This window comes from Oncorhynchus keta, chromosome 9, assembly GCF_023373465.1.
Source record: "Oncorhynchus keta strain PuntledgeMale-10-30-2019 chromosome 9, Oket_V2, whole genome shotgun sequence".
Taxonomy (NCBI): Eukaryota; Metazoa; Chordata; class Actinopteri; order Salmoniformes; family Salmonidae; genus Oncorhynchus; species Oncorhynchus keta.
The window spans coordinates 26,931,263-26,949,065 of NC_068429.1; the positions used below are offsets into that span (position 1 = coordinate 26,931,263).

Below are 17,803 nucleotides of genomic sequence, written 5' to 3' on the forward strand. Positions count from 1 at the left end.
CAATGAAAGATGTGTGACAAACACAGCCAAGCCAAGATTCTGGTATTAAAGATTGCGTTATAAATGTGAGGGAAAAAATGCAGCTATTCCAAATTAAAGGCTGATATTTAAGGAATAAGGTCAGAGGGGGTGGTATATGGCCAATATAACACGACAAAGGGTTGTTCTTGTTGTTATGCAAGCCAAATTCTAGGCTAGAAGCAAGGAGAAATAATGTGTTTAATAAAACCATTATTGCTTTTCTTTTGTCATTTGCTGTGATATATCAAAAACAGTGTAGTGATACTTCAAATAGAACAGTAAACGTGGATTTTTGCATCATACCCATGATATTGTTGATATACAGACGGGTGGAATGGTGTTTCAGCCAATCCGCATCCAGGATCCAAACTACCCGGTTTATAAATGAAGACAGGCTAATTGCAGCCAGTTTGCCAACATTGACTGGCATATAACAATAAAGCCTTTGAAACAAGTGCAGAAAACCTTAACTAAAGCTGTAATAAATGGAGCCAGCCAGGTATGCGATGGGGCAGCTTTTGCCCCACAATGGAGGCTTTTTCCCATGCAATGCAGCCAGTACATCTTGTGCTCTGTGCTACTGCTAGAGTGCGAGCCCCCGTGTGGCTCTACGGGCTAAGATCAGCCCAGGTTCCCTGCTGTTCCCCTCGGCTCCCGCACTCAGTCAGTCAGTAACTACCATGGGCTTAGCGCCACTGCAGTCTTAATATATGCACTTGGGCCATTCTCTCAATGTCCCTCAATAACAAAGTAAAGTACGTGAGTGTAAATCATTTCACAGAGGAAGAGATGGGCAGTCATATTGCTTTAAATATAGTTGTTCTGTATCTCTGCATACACCCCCAACCAGAAATTTAACAGATGACGAATAACAGAAAAGGACAATGTGTGTTTCAAACCTGGAGCCGCCTGTGCTTCTGTCCATTCGCTAGTCACAAGGGTCTCAATGATCTTGATGTGAGCATCCGGGCTGGGCTCGCAGCTGATGAAAGAGTGAAAAAAAAAGAGTAAAATAGAGTCAGCAATTCTCAGGCCAGCTGACTGGCCCTGCTGTTGTGATTAATGTGTGCATGATCTTGGTCCATCTTTGTCATTCTCTAACTGATGGGACTTCAAGCATGGCTGCTTTAATTGCAACAGCACAGCTGGCAAATAGAAAATCTTCCAAACCTAAATCCTTTCACTGCAAATGTGTGTGTCAGTGAGAGAGAGTGTGTGTGTGTGTGTGTGTGTGTGTGTGTGTGTGTGTGTGTGTGTGTGTGTGTGTGTGTGTGTGTGTGTGTGTGTGTGTGTGTGTGTGTGTGTGTGTGTGTGTGTGTGTGTGTGTGTGTAGGCTGCTTGCCTGAGAGTGTGTTTCCTTGAGTATATAAAAAGTGTCTGGCTGTCTGTGCACACCTGTCTGTGAGTGCCAGTTCCTCTCTCTCCTGCACCTACCTGGCAGCCTGCTGTCTGAAGAGCACGGGGCTAAAGATCTCCCCCAGGGCGCGGGAGCTGAGCAGGTTCTTGGGCGCGTTGTGGCACACCCGGGACCAGTGGCGCAGCAGGCAGTGGAAGGTGAGCCAGTACTGGGCTGGCAGGCTGGGTGTGCTGGCGATGCGACGCAGCAGCTGGGCACACTCCTTGGGGCTCTGCACCTCTGTGGGACCAAAACACACACAGGTGTCAGAGAGGGAGGTATGTCATACATACACATGTTTCTATGTGCTAACACTTACGCAGGTTACGCACAAATTCATTGATAGAGATCACAGAGGGAGATATACACATTGCATTGCCACACATGTATGACTTTGAATGTGTGCTGCAGGCTACACACTAACAAAACCCTTCAAAAATCTCCCACAGTTAAAGCTACAGAGGTGCTAGCAGACTTCCCTTCGACCAATGGGGTGGCAGAAAAAGGAGCCCTGTGCTCAGTAATCGGGTTAGACAACCGCATTGAGATTGTGTGTGCTCAACAATGAGTGGAGTGCAAGGTACAGGTGATTGGCTAGCACTGAGATAAACTTGTATAAGTTAACAACAGAGATCCTGTTTCTGGCCATGTGACAAAAAGATTACTCTGAGATATCTCAGTCTTATGTTCTTCCGTGCTAAAGCAAACCTGCTGTCTGTGTCTCTGTGTCTGTGTGTGTGTGTGTGTGTGTGTGTGTGTGTGTGTGTGTGTGTGTGTGTGTGTGTGTGTGTGTGTGTGTGTGTGTGTGTGGATATTGACACTAGCTCTAGGTACTGTGGGTTCCCTCTCCAAGGTACAGAGTGTTCAGCAGCCCGGCCAGTGGTAGATTAGGTTAGGACTGCTGCTGTAGGCCAATAATTAACTAGACACCGTACCTTTGGGTTGAGGCACGTTCCACTGAAAGTGATTGCTGAGAGCAACAAACAAATTGAATGAACAGCAACCTCTAACCGACATGCTGATTTGGACATGACCCATTTTCTAGTAGAACATTGACATTAAGGAAACAGTAGGTGCTATAGAATATTGGTTATGTGATTGTGTGTACATCATGTGGTGTACTCTGATGAGTGTATGGCAGTGTTACAGTCACAGTGTGTGTGTGTGTGAGTACCTTGGGCGGTGTGGACCAGCTGAGTGTAGATGGCCGGTGGTATGACAGGCTGGGGAAGATCCTGCAGGTACCGATGTAGACCGTCACACAGCATCTGCAGGTCCATCTGGTCCAGGTCTGCTGACGGAGGATCTGAATAGAACCACACACCATTAGCTAAAAGTCAAACTGTTTTTACCCCAAAAAATTGCACACAAAGTCAAATAACATTGAATTTGGGTGGATATACAGTGCATTCGAAAAGTATTCAGACCCCTTGACTTTTCCACATTTTGTGGAACCCATAATGACATGTTTAGTAATGTTTGCAAAAAATGTATACCTTATTTACATAATTATTCAGACCCTTTGCTATGCGACTAGAAATTGAGCTCAGGTGCATCCTGTTTCCAGTGATCATCCAGATGTTTCTTCAACTTGGTAGTACACCTGTGGTAAATTCAATTGATTGGACAGGATTTGCAAAGGCACACACATGTCTATATAAAAGTTTGCACAGTTGACGGTGCATGTCAGATCAAACACCAAGCCATGAGGTCGAAGGAATTGTCCATAGAGCTCCGAGACAGGATTGTGTCGAGAGACAGATCTGGGGAAAGGTACCAAAACATTTCTGCAGTATTAAAGGTCCCCAAGAACACAGTGGCCTCCATCATTCTTAAATGGAAGAAGTTATGAACCACCAAGACTCTTCCAAGACCTTGACCAAGAACCTGATGGTCACTGACAGAGCTCTAGAGTTCCTCTGTGGAGATGGGGGAACCTTCCAGTAGGACAACCATCTCTGCAGCACTCCACCAATCAGGCCTTTATGGTAGAGTGGCCAGATGGAAGCCACTCTCCACTAAAAAGGCACATGACAGCCCGCTTAGAGTTTGCCAAAAGGGACACAAAGGACTCTCAGACCATGAGAAACAAGATTCTCTGGTATGATGAAACCAAGATTGAACTCTGACCTGAATGTGTCCGCTCAACACCTGGCCAATACCATCCCTACGGTGAAACATCGTGGTGGCAGCATCATGCAGTGGGGATGTTTTTCGGCGGCAGGGACTGGGAGACTAGTCAGGATCAAGGGAAAAATGAATGGCGCGAAGTACAGAGATCCTTGATCAAAACCTGCGCTAGAGCGCTCAGAACCTTAGACTGTGGCGAAGGTTCACCTTCCAACAGGACAGCGACCCTAAGCACACAGCCAAGACTACGCATGATTGGCTTCGGGACAAGTATCTGAATGTCCTTGAGTGGCCTAGCCAGAGCCGATCAAACATCTCTGGAGAGACATGAAAATAGCTGTGCAGCGACACTCCCCATCCAGCCGGACAGACCTTGAGAGGATCTGCAGAGAAGAATGGGAGAAAATCCCCAAATACAGGCCATGCTTGTAGCGCCATACCCAAGAAGTCTGCCAAAGGTGTTTCAAAAAAGTACTGAGTAAAGGGTCTAAATACTTAATTGAAATGTGCTATTTCTAAAAAACGTTTTGCTTTGTCATTGAGGTAGGTGTGTAGATTTATGAGGGGAAAAAAACAATTTAATACATTTTAGAATAAGGCTGTAACATAACAAAATGTGGAAGAAGTCAGGGGGTCTGAATACTTTGCGAATGCACTGTAACTGATAAACATGAATTCTGCTCACCAGTGTCAAAGCACTGTCTAACATCCAGTCCACCATCGGCTGTGAAGGTCCTGTACAGCGTTGGGTTGTCCAGACCTACACAGAATCAAGCAGCACATGATAAGCCACTAGCTTAGATGCAACTAATTAAATGACTAGAAAGTCATAAAATCACTATAAAAAGGCCTTCCGATTTAAGTATAAAAACATTCAGAGAATAAAGCGCACTACAAGCTACCAGACCTAGTCTCAGGGAGGTTAACTCTGAAGATCCCTTCGATCTCCACTGAGTTAGGTAAACCTGCTTTTAGTTTCTTTGCACCTTACTTGTGGAATATCCTCCCAAACTCTCTCAAATTGGATATTATGATGCCTCTGGAGAGCTACCCTTTAGGTTTTCGCTCTAACCCCAGTTGTAACTAACGTGATTCATCTTATCAACCAGCTAAGTGTGGAAATCAGGAGCACTAGATTAATAGGGTTGGAGCGAAAATCTACCGGGATGGTAGCTCTCTAGGAACAGGGTTAGAAAGCCCTACTCCAGTGCAATTCAGACAGCTGATTACTTACTTTGAATGTGTTTTGTTTTCTATGATTGTGTTTTGTATCACTGTTCTGCTTTTCATAGTGTATAGATTTTGGAATATTATTGTAATTACAGGTCTCTTCAGACCAAAGAGAGCTTTATCTCAGCATGACTTCTTGTCAAAATAAAGGTTAAATAAATAATTACATAAGTAACTGAAACCATGGTGATACACAAGGGGTGGATCTTCTAGAATGTAAATCTAGGAAATGTTTAGATGACCAGTGTGGATGTGTGCTAGTCCATTGTGTACAGGCCAGTGCACCTTTCTTCTCGATGGCCTCCAGCAGCTTGGCCAGCATGGGAGGAGCTGTCTCTGGGAGCGCAAACTGCTCTGTCAGGTCCAGGAGGGCGGAGCCTGGAAGACGAGAGAAGAGAGGAATATCGGTTCAGTAAGTCATTTCCACTTAAAAAAGGTAGTTTTAGGATTCAATCGATAACAATTATGGAGGCTAACAAAGAGTGAGAGAGGAAAGGGGATAAGTTGTTGAGGGTTAATTTTTTTTCAACATTTCAGGAAGTGCATTGAAATGCAGTATATTAACTGAAAATTGCCCGATCCTGGTTTAACCAAGCACTGGATGGTTATAGGCAACTGAGTCAATTCCTCCAACCCTGTCTAACACGACACAAAGGGGTCAATTTTGGGCCTCCACTTCAATCCCACCACCATGGTCTCCACCCACACCCCTCGCCCTCAGGCAGCCTATTAATATATCAATCCCACGTTGCAATGCATTCACATGGTACGCCTTTTAAAAATGGTCAGGAAGGGAGATTTGGGACTGGAGCGCTACTTCAAAAGGTATTGCAGACACCAGACCAAAGGACCGATGGAGAGACAAAAAGGCAACTGTGCACAACCGAACGATTCAGGTCGGAGAGGTGCCGAGCAGTAGGATACCATGAAGGTAGCGTTGGGGTGGACCAAGGGGCTAAGCAAACACCATGTGATATGCATGAGGCAAGCCAGGTCTGAGGCTTTGCCCCCACCCCACTTTTTTCATTAGATCTTAGCATCCAGGTGTGGACATGAAAGGGTATGTGGGCTGGCACCAATTTTATTTGGATTTGCAAAAAGGTTATTTTGAAAGAGCACCTTTCTGAAAGGGCCAACTGTTTGAGGATTTCAGTCTGCAGTTTCAAACGCAGACGACCATGAATGGAGCCCCTTTCACGGTTTCCCTTTATTTCACTAATTAAGAGATGTATTTATTTATGTTAGATGCTCTACATCTCAGAAGATTTCAAAGGGTTCCAATATTAAGGCAATGTAGTGGCATTGCCTACATGTGTATTTATCCTATTGTTTTTAACAAACAAATGTCAATTATTTTGCTCTACCCTTTTTTGTAAACTGGCACAAAATCAGGCATCTAGAGTAGCCATCTACACATAAACACTGGTCTTTAGCCTGGACATGTTCTCTCCCCCAGGAGATTATTATTTTGCTTGCCTAAATAATGATCTGCCATATTTTAACGTTATGTCCTTGTTAGCGCACCAAACGCTGTGGATAACGCTATCCGGTTGTATGTGAACCAACTGGATTAGCAGGGAGAAAGACCTTCAGCCACTAAACACGCTAAACCCTGTGTAGGCTAAAGAGACAACCGTCATCTGGAAGACACAGTGTGGACCGCACCACACAGACCAGAAAGCGAGTCGTTTTCTCAGAAGCAATGAACTTTGAGGTACTGGAACAGCAACATTTCCCCAAATAGAGAGCTAGGCATCCAGTGCCACCTCTGCATGACTTGGAAGTGTAACCTTCCTACCCAGACAGACATCCTACACTGCTGTCCCTCTACTGCCAAAGCCCTGCCTGCATTGGCCTCCCGCTTCTGGGAAACTCACTTCACAACCTGGGGCTAAATTTACACCCGGCCTCAGTGCTGCTAAAAGTAAATATGCAGAACAACAAGCCTAGCTAGACCTAGATACAATCATCATGTTCTATTTTTTTCAACTTAACTACAATCACATTCTAGCATTCCTAGATTATAGATAAGACTGCATTTACCATTGTGATAACTATAGTAAGATACATTGTGTTCTTAAAAGTGAAATGCTACCTCTGTGTGCTCATCTGTACAGAGACACTCACTGATTTTAGTATCAGAGTTTTGAGTAGACCTATAACAGCTTTCACAATATTATTTTCTACGATATAATATACATAGATACTATGACTCTAAGTAACAGGGGGGATTGGTTGGTGGATATTCCCTCAAACCGCAGTACTATTCAAAGTGTCCAGTATCTGGGACTGTGTATATTTACTCTATCCATAGCAGCCCTGTGAGTGAAACAGGGAGGGGGAAGATAAAGTTGTTTCTCAGTACCATCTGCGCGACCTGATAGTTCCAATGCCGACGGGCCGGTGTCGAGTGACACAGAAAATGACAAATGTTTGGGCCGATCAGTTGGTGATTTCCATGAGGCACTGCCACGAGACCAAGAAACAGAGCAGAAGGGATCTAATGAAGGCAGAGGTGCAGCAAGAGAGAGAGCGAGGGGCAGTGAACGAGCGAGAGAGAGTGAGGGGCAGTGAACGAGCGAGAGAGAGTGAGGGGCAGTGAACGAGCGAGAGAGAGTGAGGGGCAGTGAACGAGCGAGAGAGAGAGTGAGGGGCGGCGAGCAAGCGAGAGGGTGCAGAGAAGGAGTCGGCCGCAGAGAAGGAGTCGGCCACAGAGAAGAACTTGGTAGCAGGCCACATCGATGGAACTGTGTTATCCTCAAAGCCGGAAAAAAAAGGTGTTTAGCTTGTCCATAAGCAAGATGCCGGTGTCCGCAACGTGGCTGGTTTTCCCTTTGTAGTCCATGATTGTCTGTAGACTCTGCCACATACATCTCGTGTCTGCCATTGAATTGCATCTCCACTTTGTCTCTGTACTGGCGTTTTTTCCTGTTTGATTGCCTTATCAGAGAATAACTACACTTTTTGTATTCGGCCATATTCCCAGTCACCTTGCCATGGTTTAACGCGGTGGTTCCTTCTTTCAGTTTTGCTCGATTGCTAAAACATCTATCCACAGTTTCTGGTCTGGGTTGGTTTTAATAGTCAGAGTGGGTACACAATCTCCTATACACCTCCTGATTAACTCAGTTAACGTATCTGTGTATTTGTCAACGTTATTCTCAGAGGCTTCCAGGAACATATCCCAGTCAGTGTGATTAAAACAATCTTGAAGGCTGGATTCTGATTGGTCAGACCAGCGTTGAATAGACCTTAGGTAGAGACTCAAACAGGAAGTACCCGTGCTATAGGAAGGGAGGAGCAAAATAGAGTCATGATCAGATTTGCCTAAGGGAGGGCGGGGGGTCTTGTAGGCATTTCGAAATGTTGAGTAGCAGCAGTCCAATGTTATTCCAAAGCGAGTAGCACAGTCAACGTGTTGGTAGAACTTCCATAGCATTTTCCTCCAATTTGCTTTGTTAAAATCCACAGCAACAATAAATGCAGCCTCATGATATGTGGTTTCCAGTGTGTATAAAGTCCAGTGTAGTTCTTTGAGGGCAGTCGTGGTATTGGCTTGAGGGGGAATATACACGGCTGTGACTATAACCAAAGATAATTCTCTTGGGAGGTAATGCGGTCAGCATTTGATTGTGAAGTACTCTAGGACGGGTAAACAAAATGATTTGAGTGTTTGCATGTTATTACAATCACACCATGAGTAGTTAATCATGAAACATACACCCCACCTTTCATATTCCCAGAGAATTCATTATTTCTGTCTACGCTATGTACTGAGAACCCAGCTGGCTGTATGGACAGGGACAGTATATCCCGACAGAGCCATGTTTCTGTGAAACAGTGTATGGTACAATCCCTGATGTTTCTCTGGAAGTAGATCCTCGCCCTGAACTCATCTACTTTATTATCCTGAAACTGAACATTAGCGATTAATATACCAGAAGCGGTGGATGGTGTGCACGCCTCCTGAGTCAGACTAGAAGTCCACTCCGAATACATCTCTGCCGGAGGTGCTTTGGAGCAGCCTCTGGAATAAGTAAAATTTCCCTGGGGGGTACAAACAAAGGATCCAATTCTGGATAGTCGTATTCCTGGTCGTATTGCTGATGAGTTACCGCCACTCTGATATCCAAAAGTTATTACCGGCTGTATGTAATATCAAAAAAAAATCTGTGCTTATAATGTAAGAAATAACACAAAAAAACAACATACTGCAAAGTTGCTTAGGCACTAGAAGCAGACCTGCCATATCTGTTGGCACCATTAAGTCCAACTGGACTAGAACAGGGGTTCCCAAACTTTTTACACTTGGTGGACTCCCTTCCAGCATTGGGGAACATCGCGAGAGAGGGGCGGCGAGCGAGAGTGCGCGAAAGAGAGAGAGGGGCGGCGAGCGAGAGTGCACGAGAAAGAGAGAGGGGCGGCGAGAGAGGGGCAGCAGAGAGCGAGGGGCAACGAGAGAGAGGCAACCAGATAGACTGGTTTATCCATTTCACTTGCTTTCGTTCCTTTGCTCTGCAAAGAGCGAACAAAGAATGCAAACATACAGGTACGGTTAGTCCTTCTGCAACTTTCAGCGCCGTCTCTCCCAGTTTAAAAAATTAGAACATTATTCTATGCCTGCATTATTATTATTGGCAGGATTCCTCATAATATCCCAGAAGGCATCAGCTCAGCTCAGCCAGTCAGTCAACCACAGGTTGAGGAAGTCAACGCAGCTGCCACTGGTGCTGTGGTGCGGCAGGCGTCGGCGGAGGGAACACTCTCTCCCCAGTTCAAACGGTACCTGTAAACTCCAGTAACGGCTGTGGCCAGGCCAGGGCATGGAATACCAAAAACAGACTAAAGATAGCTCACACCTCTATTAAATGTAAGGTCCCGGTCATGTAACCAGCATTTTCATAGGTTCTAGTATTTATTTTCTTCTGGGAGGAGGTTCTGTGGAAAAAGTGTGACTGAAAACTGATGACCAGTAGAGCAGCCATAGTGTTCGATGTGTGACTTGAGTCCATTTAGTTCAAGGGGCAACTGGGTATAAAAAAAAATCTGTCCTCAGCAGTTGACACTTTGTTGAAACAATATTTATTTCCTCAGGTCAGTGTGGCTTTTTCCTACTTTAGCATGCAGTGTATTGCATGTGAAATAGGCTATATAACATGGAGAAGCCTTGAGTTTGGACACATGAAATGGGACTGCCGGCATGAGAAAAGTGAGACTACGTCTCCCCCTGCAGAGAGGAAATAGCAACGCATGCACCTCACAGAACCAATGAATAGCCTGTTGCTACACTGGCAGAAAAAAATCCAAGATAAAAAAATAGGAATTGGTGCTTTGTGCAAAATATTTGGTTCAACTGAATCTCTATAATAAACCAGTATCATAATGTACAATTTCAAGACTCACCATTACAGATTCAACCAAGAAATTAGACAAATAATGACGACAACCATTGCCATCCAGGCCGCTATTTGAACAAAAACAAAACTTTTGTTTGTTTTAGGCCTACATCAATTGATTCAATCAATAAAGTCCAAAGCATTCCCATTATTAGATATAAGAACCAAACTTCATCTACCTTTGTTTAGCCATTATGAAAAACTACTACAGTACAGAAGAGGGAGGTGTCTGCAGTCTACTTTGATAAACAGATATAGCTAGTGTGATAGATCCATATCACAGTTAGGGTTGCAAACTTTCCGGTAAATTTCTGTAATTTTCCCAGAAATTTTCCATGAGAAGTTAATCCCTGGAATTTGGGGAATTTTGCTTAAATTCATTTTTTGTTGTTGCTTATAACAGTGAACCTTTTTTTGTGGGATACACAAGGCAATTCTCGGTCTTGTGGCATATTTGGTTAAACTATCCCCAATTCAAAGGAATTGAAACATCTGCATGCACAGTGCATTCTTCCATCACATGTACAGTGCACTCTTCCATCCCATGTACAGATGATTCAAGATCTTTCACACTAATTAGATGCTATTGAGCCCACACTATGAAACTGTCTGAGCCAAGGACTACATGCTTTCTGGTAAGTTTTGATTACAGTACTGGGTGGGATGAATATATTTTTTGTTAAAACCTCTTATGGCTGCATCCCTTGTTCTCAATTTCCACCTGAAGACATACCCTAATCTAACTGCCTGTATATGCATATTTTTGGTATCATTTGAATGGAAACATTCTGAATTTTGTGGAAATGTTAATTGAATGTAGGAGAATATAACACAGTAGATCTGGTGGAAGAAAAGAGAAAGAAAGAGCATACGTTTTCTGTTTTTTATTGTTGTAGCATCATCTTTCACATGTACTAGAATAGCCACAGTCAGATAGGATGCTGGGGATAATTTTGATGGATAACACAAGAGGGCAACTGTACGTGTGCAAGGTTTCAGACGGATAACTTCAGGAATGGGTGAGCTACATGACATTTAGCATGAAGTCACCCAGGTGTCCCACACAAGTTGCCCAAATGTACCCAAGTGGCCGAATTGGTGAAATGGCCTATAACTATATACAACATATCAAAAAGCAATTCTAACACACAAGATTATTTATTTATATATTTTTACTAGAACATTTTTAAAAAAACAGTACACCCTTTGTAAGTCCTCTACACAATATTTTTCTGCCTGTGCCATGTCCCATAGCAGTCTCTTTCTGATGTAAAGCAGAGGCAAACTGAACAAGTGGTGCAGGTCATGCGACACAGAACACAACGACGCCTCCATGCTGTGCCCTTTTGGCCCTGAGGCACAGTCATGCCTGCGGTAATGAACTGTGGCATATGAACACCACTGGAGGCAGGAGTAGAGGGGGCAGAGGTAGAGCGGGCAGCTTGGCACAGGAGGCTCAAAGTCGGAGTCGCTATCACTGTGAAAGAAAACATTTAAAATATATTTGTAATGTATGAGCCTTTTATCATCACATAAAATGAACAGATATGTATTGTATAGAGCAAAGGGAACAGTCACTAATGTGAAGTGCTGTTCCATTCAACTCCGGCCATTGTTGTGGGCCTGCCCTCCTGGCTATTTCATATGGAAATGGAGAGGAGTGGCAGAGGCAGTGGCCATGTGTGTGAGTGTGTGTGTGTGTGTGTGTGTGTGTGTGTGTAATGCTGTTCTACTCCATATTTGAAGTGTACCTATGATGAAAATTACAGGCCTCTCATCTTTTCAAGTGGGAGAACTTGCACAATTGGTGGCTGACTAAATACTTTTTTGCCCCACTGTATATATCTGACATGGAAAATATATACACACAGATATAAAACATTCATTGCAAATATATTTCATTGCAAATATTTTATATATATATATTTCATAAAACGGCATTAGCACTTACCCGTCCAGAAGTATGTCCTGTCCTTGCAGAAACAGCTCCTCAGCTCCTGTTTGAATCATAACACTCAAAGATTCCTCATACAAAAAAATCTGTCTCACTTTCTCGATCAATCTATTCTATAATCTGGTACAAATCTGTATACTATGACTTCGCTTTTCCTGATTTATTCGCCATGATGTCTTCAATAAAATCGTTGAAAATACAACTTTCCAAAATACTGCTGTGCGTAACAAGCGTCACATTAACTCCTCTGATAGTCAAGGCGAGAATGGAGTTCGTTACGCATGCATTTACAAACAAGGAATGGTAGTCCAACCCAAAACGATTACATACTGGCGTTTACCTCAGCTCATTGGCTATCTACCCAGCTAGATTTCAAGAAGATCAGTGGTCATTGGGCAGAAATACAGTCAATCAACGAAGCTTTGCTAAAATTATTGGTGCGCAAAGTAGTCATTGCTCGTCTTCAAATCAGTTCACTTCGGTCAATACTACTCCCCGCAAAAAAAACAATGACGTTTGGCTGTGTTGCAAAAATCCAGAGGAATGCACTGAAACCAACCATGACTAGATAAACGATGGTTTACCGTGTGTAATTACGTCGAATGCCCCGTAAAAAATTGATAGAGATGGAATTCACGGCACAAACGGGTTACAAAATGTTTCGATTTAGGCTATAAAAATTGATTTTATCAAAGAAAACGGCACTTCATTTGATCACTGGGACCCTCAGGAAGAGAAATAAGACCAAGATATAAGAATGTAAGTCATAATTTTACCTTCAGATGTGAATGTGTAAAAACTGTCATGGCGAAAAATGTTTGTTGTTGATTGCCCTTCTCAAAACAAAAGCATGGTATTTGTTCTCTGTAATAGCTATTTCAAAATCGGAAAACGTAGTTTGATTACCAAGATGCTAATCTTTTGAAGGATGTAAGACACTTGCATTTAATGTTACAACGTTGTATTTTTAGTTGTCACTATGAAATTTCCCCTGATGTTGATCCCTGTACGGGGATCGCAGCCATAAGAGGATTTATTAACCTCTAGTAATTAGTAGCCTACAGCAAAGTGTGTTAAAATCATTTCTAACTTGTTAACAATTTCTGCTAGTTAGTTTTTGCTACCATGTGGGTTTTAGCTTGCTTGAGAGCCTGCTAACTGAGGAGTGTTAATTCACCTATTTCTATACATATTTCAGTTTAAAACATTTATCTTACAAAGGAGTTGTTTAATCTAACTGCTTAACCATCTATACATGGAATTGTATTTAGGGTTTTTTACTCATTTTTTTCTAATCTATACAGGAAAATGCCATGGATGTGTGGAGACATTTCACTGCAGCTAATGTAGAAGGAAAAGTTGGGTAATTTGTAAATACCATGCCAAATCATGATGAATCAGACACCTTATCGATATCAATAGCTCATGGTTCTCCTGGAATCATAAGTAGTCAGAGGAGCGTAGTCAGAGAAATGCTGATGAATGTCTTGCTCGAGCTGTGTATACAACTGGTTCAACTCTGATGCTCACATGCAATGTGTATTGGAAGAGATTTCTGAATGTCCTTCGCACAGCATACACCCCTCCAACCAGACATGCTTTGTCTACTCATTTGCTGGATGCAGAGTTCACCAGAGTTCAAGTGAAGGTCAAGCAAATCATAGAGAAAGCAGACTATTGCAATCATCTCTGGTGGTTGGTTGAAAGTTTCGTGAGCAAGGAATAATTAACTACATCATCTTCACCAATCAACCAGTATTCCACGAGAGCACAGACACAAGGGACAACAGACACACCGGTCTCTACATTGCAGATGAGCTGAAGGCAATGGTCATCAATGACCTTGGACCACAGAAGGTATTTGCACTGGTGACAGACAATTCTGCGAACATGAAGGCTGCTTGGTCTAAAGTAGGGAAGTCCTACCCTCACATCACAACCATTGGCTGTGCTGCTCATACATTGAATCTGCTCCTCAAGGACATCATGTCACTGAAAACAATGGATACACTCTACAAGAGAGCCAAGGAAATGGTTAGGTATGTGAAGGGTCATCAAGTTACCTCACCAAGCAAAGTGAGAAGAATAAGAGCACCACATTGAAGCTGCCCAGCTGTCATCATGTTTGACACTCTCTTGGAGGGGAAGGAGTCTCTCCAAGAAATGGCCATATCACAGTCTACCAATATGGACAACCCCATCAAGAGGATCCTCCTGGATGATGTATTGTGGTAGAGTGGTAAGCAGCCTGAAACCTATCGCAGTAGCCATTGCACGGATTGAGGGAGACAATGCCATCCTGTCTGATGTTCAGACTCTGCTTGCAGATGTATGAGAAGAAATCCCTACTGTCCTGCCCACTTCACTGTTGCCCCAAGCAGAGGAAACTGCAGTTCTGAAATACATCAAAAAGGGTGAAGACTTCTGCCTGAAGCCCTGCACACCACAGCGTACATGTAGGACCCCAAGTATGCTGGCAAGAGCATCCTGTCTGGTGCAGAGATCAACAAGACCTATGGTGTCATCACTACCGTGTCTCGCCAACTTGGCAAGGTTCTTGGCTGTATAGCGAAGTACACTTCCAAGCAAGGGCTTTGGGATGAAGATGCAATAGCAATATGGCAGTTGTGCCAACATATCTCATCAGCCACCTGGTGGAAGGGACTTTGTGGATCTCAGGCTATTTCCCCTGTTGCCTCCATCATCCTCCAAATCACACCAACATTAGCCGCCTCAGAGCGCAACTGGTCCTTGTTTGGGAACACATACACATACCAAAGCACGCAACAGGCTGACCAATACAAGGGTTGAAAAATTGGTGGCCATCCGGGCAAATTTGAGGCTTTTTGAGCCTGACAACGAGCCGACCTCAACAAGGTTGGAAAGTGACAGTGAAGATGAGGCCCCAGAGTCCGATGGACATCGAGGAGGTCCAGGGAGAAGACATGGAAGCCTGAGAGGAAGACAACCAAAGTTTTAGTTTGTAGACTATCATTTTACAAATGTATGTTGAAAACATTTTTGGGGAGATGCGATGGATCATTGGGGATCATTCAATATGCCCCTTTCTTTTGTTGTTCAGTGAAATCATCCCATGTGAAGAATCAAATCATTTAAAGTTCAATTCGTAACTAAATTTTTTTGTTTTTAAAAATATCTTTTGGAAGGATTTAATCATTTGCAATGTCTTATGTCTACGATAAGGTAAAAGGTTTATGTTTGTCTCCATATGATATGGTAAATAAAATAAAAAAGAAATGCCCCTTTTTTAGGACCATGTCTTTCAAGATGATTTGTAAAAATCCAAATAACTTCACAGATCTTCATTGTAAATGGTTGAACTTTTATGGGTTAGGGGGCAGCATTTTCACTTTGGATGAATTGCGTGCCCATAGTTAACTGCCACCTACTCTGTCCAAGATGCTAATATATGCTTATTATTATTACTATTGGATATAAAAAAACTCTGAAGTTTCTAAAACTGTTTGAATTATGTCTGAGTATAACAGAACTCATATGGCAGGCAAACTTCCAAACAGGAAGTGGAAATTCTGGGGCTGGTTGATTTTCAACTCATCGCCTATTGACATCCCAGTAAGATATGGATCTGTTCTCACTTCCTAAGCCTTCCACTAGATGTCAACAGTCAGTAGATTGTGGAATGAAGCCTCCTAGTGTGATGTGCGGCCGGATGGCAGCTATTTGAGTCAGTGGTCTGGCAGAATGCCAGTTCCTGATCAGGCACATTTCTCATGATATCACCATGTGTTCCATTACTCTGTAGACAAAAATGAATGCTCCGGTTGGAACGTTATTGGATATATATGATAACATCCTGAAGATTGATTCTCTACTTAATTTGACCAGTCTATTCGACCTGGAATATAACTTTTTGAAGTTTTCGTCCGAGTTCGCCTGGACTGGCATGTGAACTAAAGAAAAGGTAGCTAATTGGACACTAGTAATGGACATTATCGAACAAAACAACGATTTATTGCGGAACTAGGATTCCTGGCACTACATTCTGATGAAAGATCATCAAAGGGAATATATTATGATGTAATTTCGTATTTCTGTTGACTCCAACATGGCGGAGAAATGTTGTGTACCTCTGAGCGCCGTCTCAGATTATTGCATGGTATGCTTTTTCCGTAAAGTTTTTAAAAAATCTGACACAGCGGTTGCATTAAGAACAAGTGTATCTTTAATCATATGAAAAACATGTATCTTTCATCAAAGTTTATGATGAGGATTTCTGTAATATGACATGGCTCTCTGTAATTACTCCGGACATTTTGGAGGCATTTCTGAACATGGCGCCAATGTAAACCGAGATTTGTGAATATAAATATGCACATTATCGAAGAAAACATAAATGTATTGTGTAACATGATGTCCTATGAGTGTCATCTGATGAAGATTATCAAAGGTTAGTGATTAATTTTATTTTTATTTCTGCTTTTGTGACTATCTTTGGCTGGGAAAAATGACTTTTTATTTTATTTGGCGGTGATCTAACATAAATATGTTGTGTTTTTGCTGTAAAACTTTTTTTTATTATTCTTTTTTAAAAATCAGACACAATGGGTAGATTAACAAGATGTTTATCTTTCATTTGAACTTGTTAATGTGTGAAAAATTTTGAATATCCCACGCTGCCTTTTCAGTGGAATGTTGGGGGGGTGAACCTGTGTGCTAGACAGGTTAATTGACCAAAAACTTGTTCAATGGACCATAAACAATTAATGAACATGCACCTGTGGAACGGTCATTAAGAAACTAACAGCTTACAACGGGTAGGCGATTAAGGTCACAGTTATGAAAACTTAGGATGCAAAAGAGGCCGTTCTACCGACTGAAAAACACCAAAAGAAAGATGCCCAGGGTCCCTGCGCATCTGCGTGAACGTGCCTTAGGCATGCTGCAAGGAGGCATGCAGATGCGGCCAGGGCAATAAATTGCAATGTCCGTGCTGTGAGACGCGTAAGACAGCGCTACAGGGAGACAGGACGGACAGCTGATGGTCCTCGGAGCGGCAGACCACGTATAACAACACCTGCACAGGATTGGTACATCCGATCATCAGACCTGGGGGACAGGTACAGGATGGTAACAACAACTGCCCGAGTTAAACCAGGAACGCACAATCCCTCCATCAGTGCTCCGACTGTCCGCAATAGGCTGAAAGAGGCTGGACTGAGGGCTTGCAGGCCTGTTGTAAGGCAGGTCCTCACCAGACATCACAAGCAACAACGTCAACAGTGGGCACAAACCCACTGTTGCTGGACCAGACAGGACTGTCAAAAAGTGCTCTTCACTGACAAGTCGTGGTTTTGTCCCACCAGGGGTGATGGTCAGATTAATTTGAAGGAATGAGCGTTACACCGAGGCCTGTACTCTGGAGCAGGATCGATTTGGAAGTGGAGGGTCCGTCATGGTCTGGGGCGGTATGTCACAGCATCATCAGACTCCCTGCAATGGCAACAAGCTCAATATCAATGCTGTGCGTTACAGGGAAGACATCCTCCTCCCTCATGTGGTACCCTTCCTGCAGGCTCATCCTGACCCTCCAGCATGACAATGTCACCAGCCATACTGCTCGTTCTGTGCATGATTTCCTGCGAGACAGGAATGTCAGTGGCCTGCCATGGCCAGCGAAGAGCCCGGATCTCAATC

At 43.2% G+C, this 17,803-nt stretch overlaps 1 protein-coding gene across 2 annotated transcripts in view; it reads right to left on the reverse strand.

Moving 5' to 3' along the window:
- Positions 1–17,803, reverse strand: part of LOC118387445 (phosphatidylinositol 3-kinase regulatory subunit alpha) — a 58,762-nt gene that overhangs the window by 15,988 nt on the left and 24,971 nt on the right. For both annotated transcript variants that reach the window (XM_052525599.1, XM_035775804.2), the window contains 5 exons: positions 5,063–5,155; positions 4,233–4,307; positions 2,592–2,723; positions 1,456–1,657; positions 921–1,003 (listed from right to left, as the gene is read on the reverse strand). In XM_052525599.1, coding sequence (XP_052381559.1) covers positions 921–1,003; positions 1,456–1,657; positions 2,592–2,723; positions 4,233–4,307; positions 5,063–5,155 — 585 coding nt within the window. The remainder of the gene's footprint in view (positions 1–920; positions 1,004–1,455; positions 1,658–2,591; positions 2,724–4,232; positions 4,308–5,062; positions 5,156–17,803) is intronic.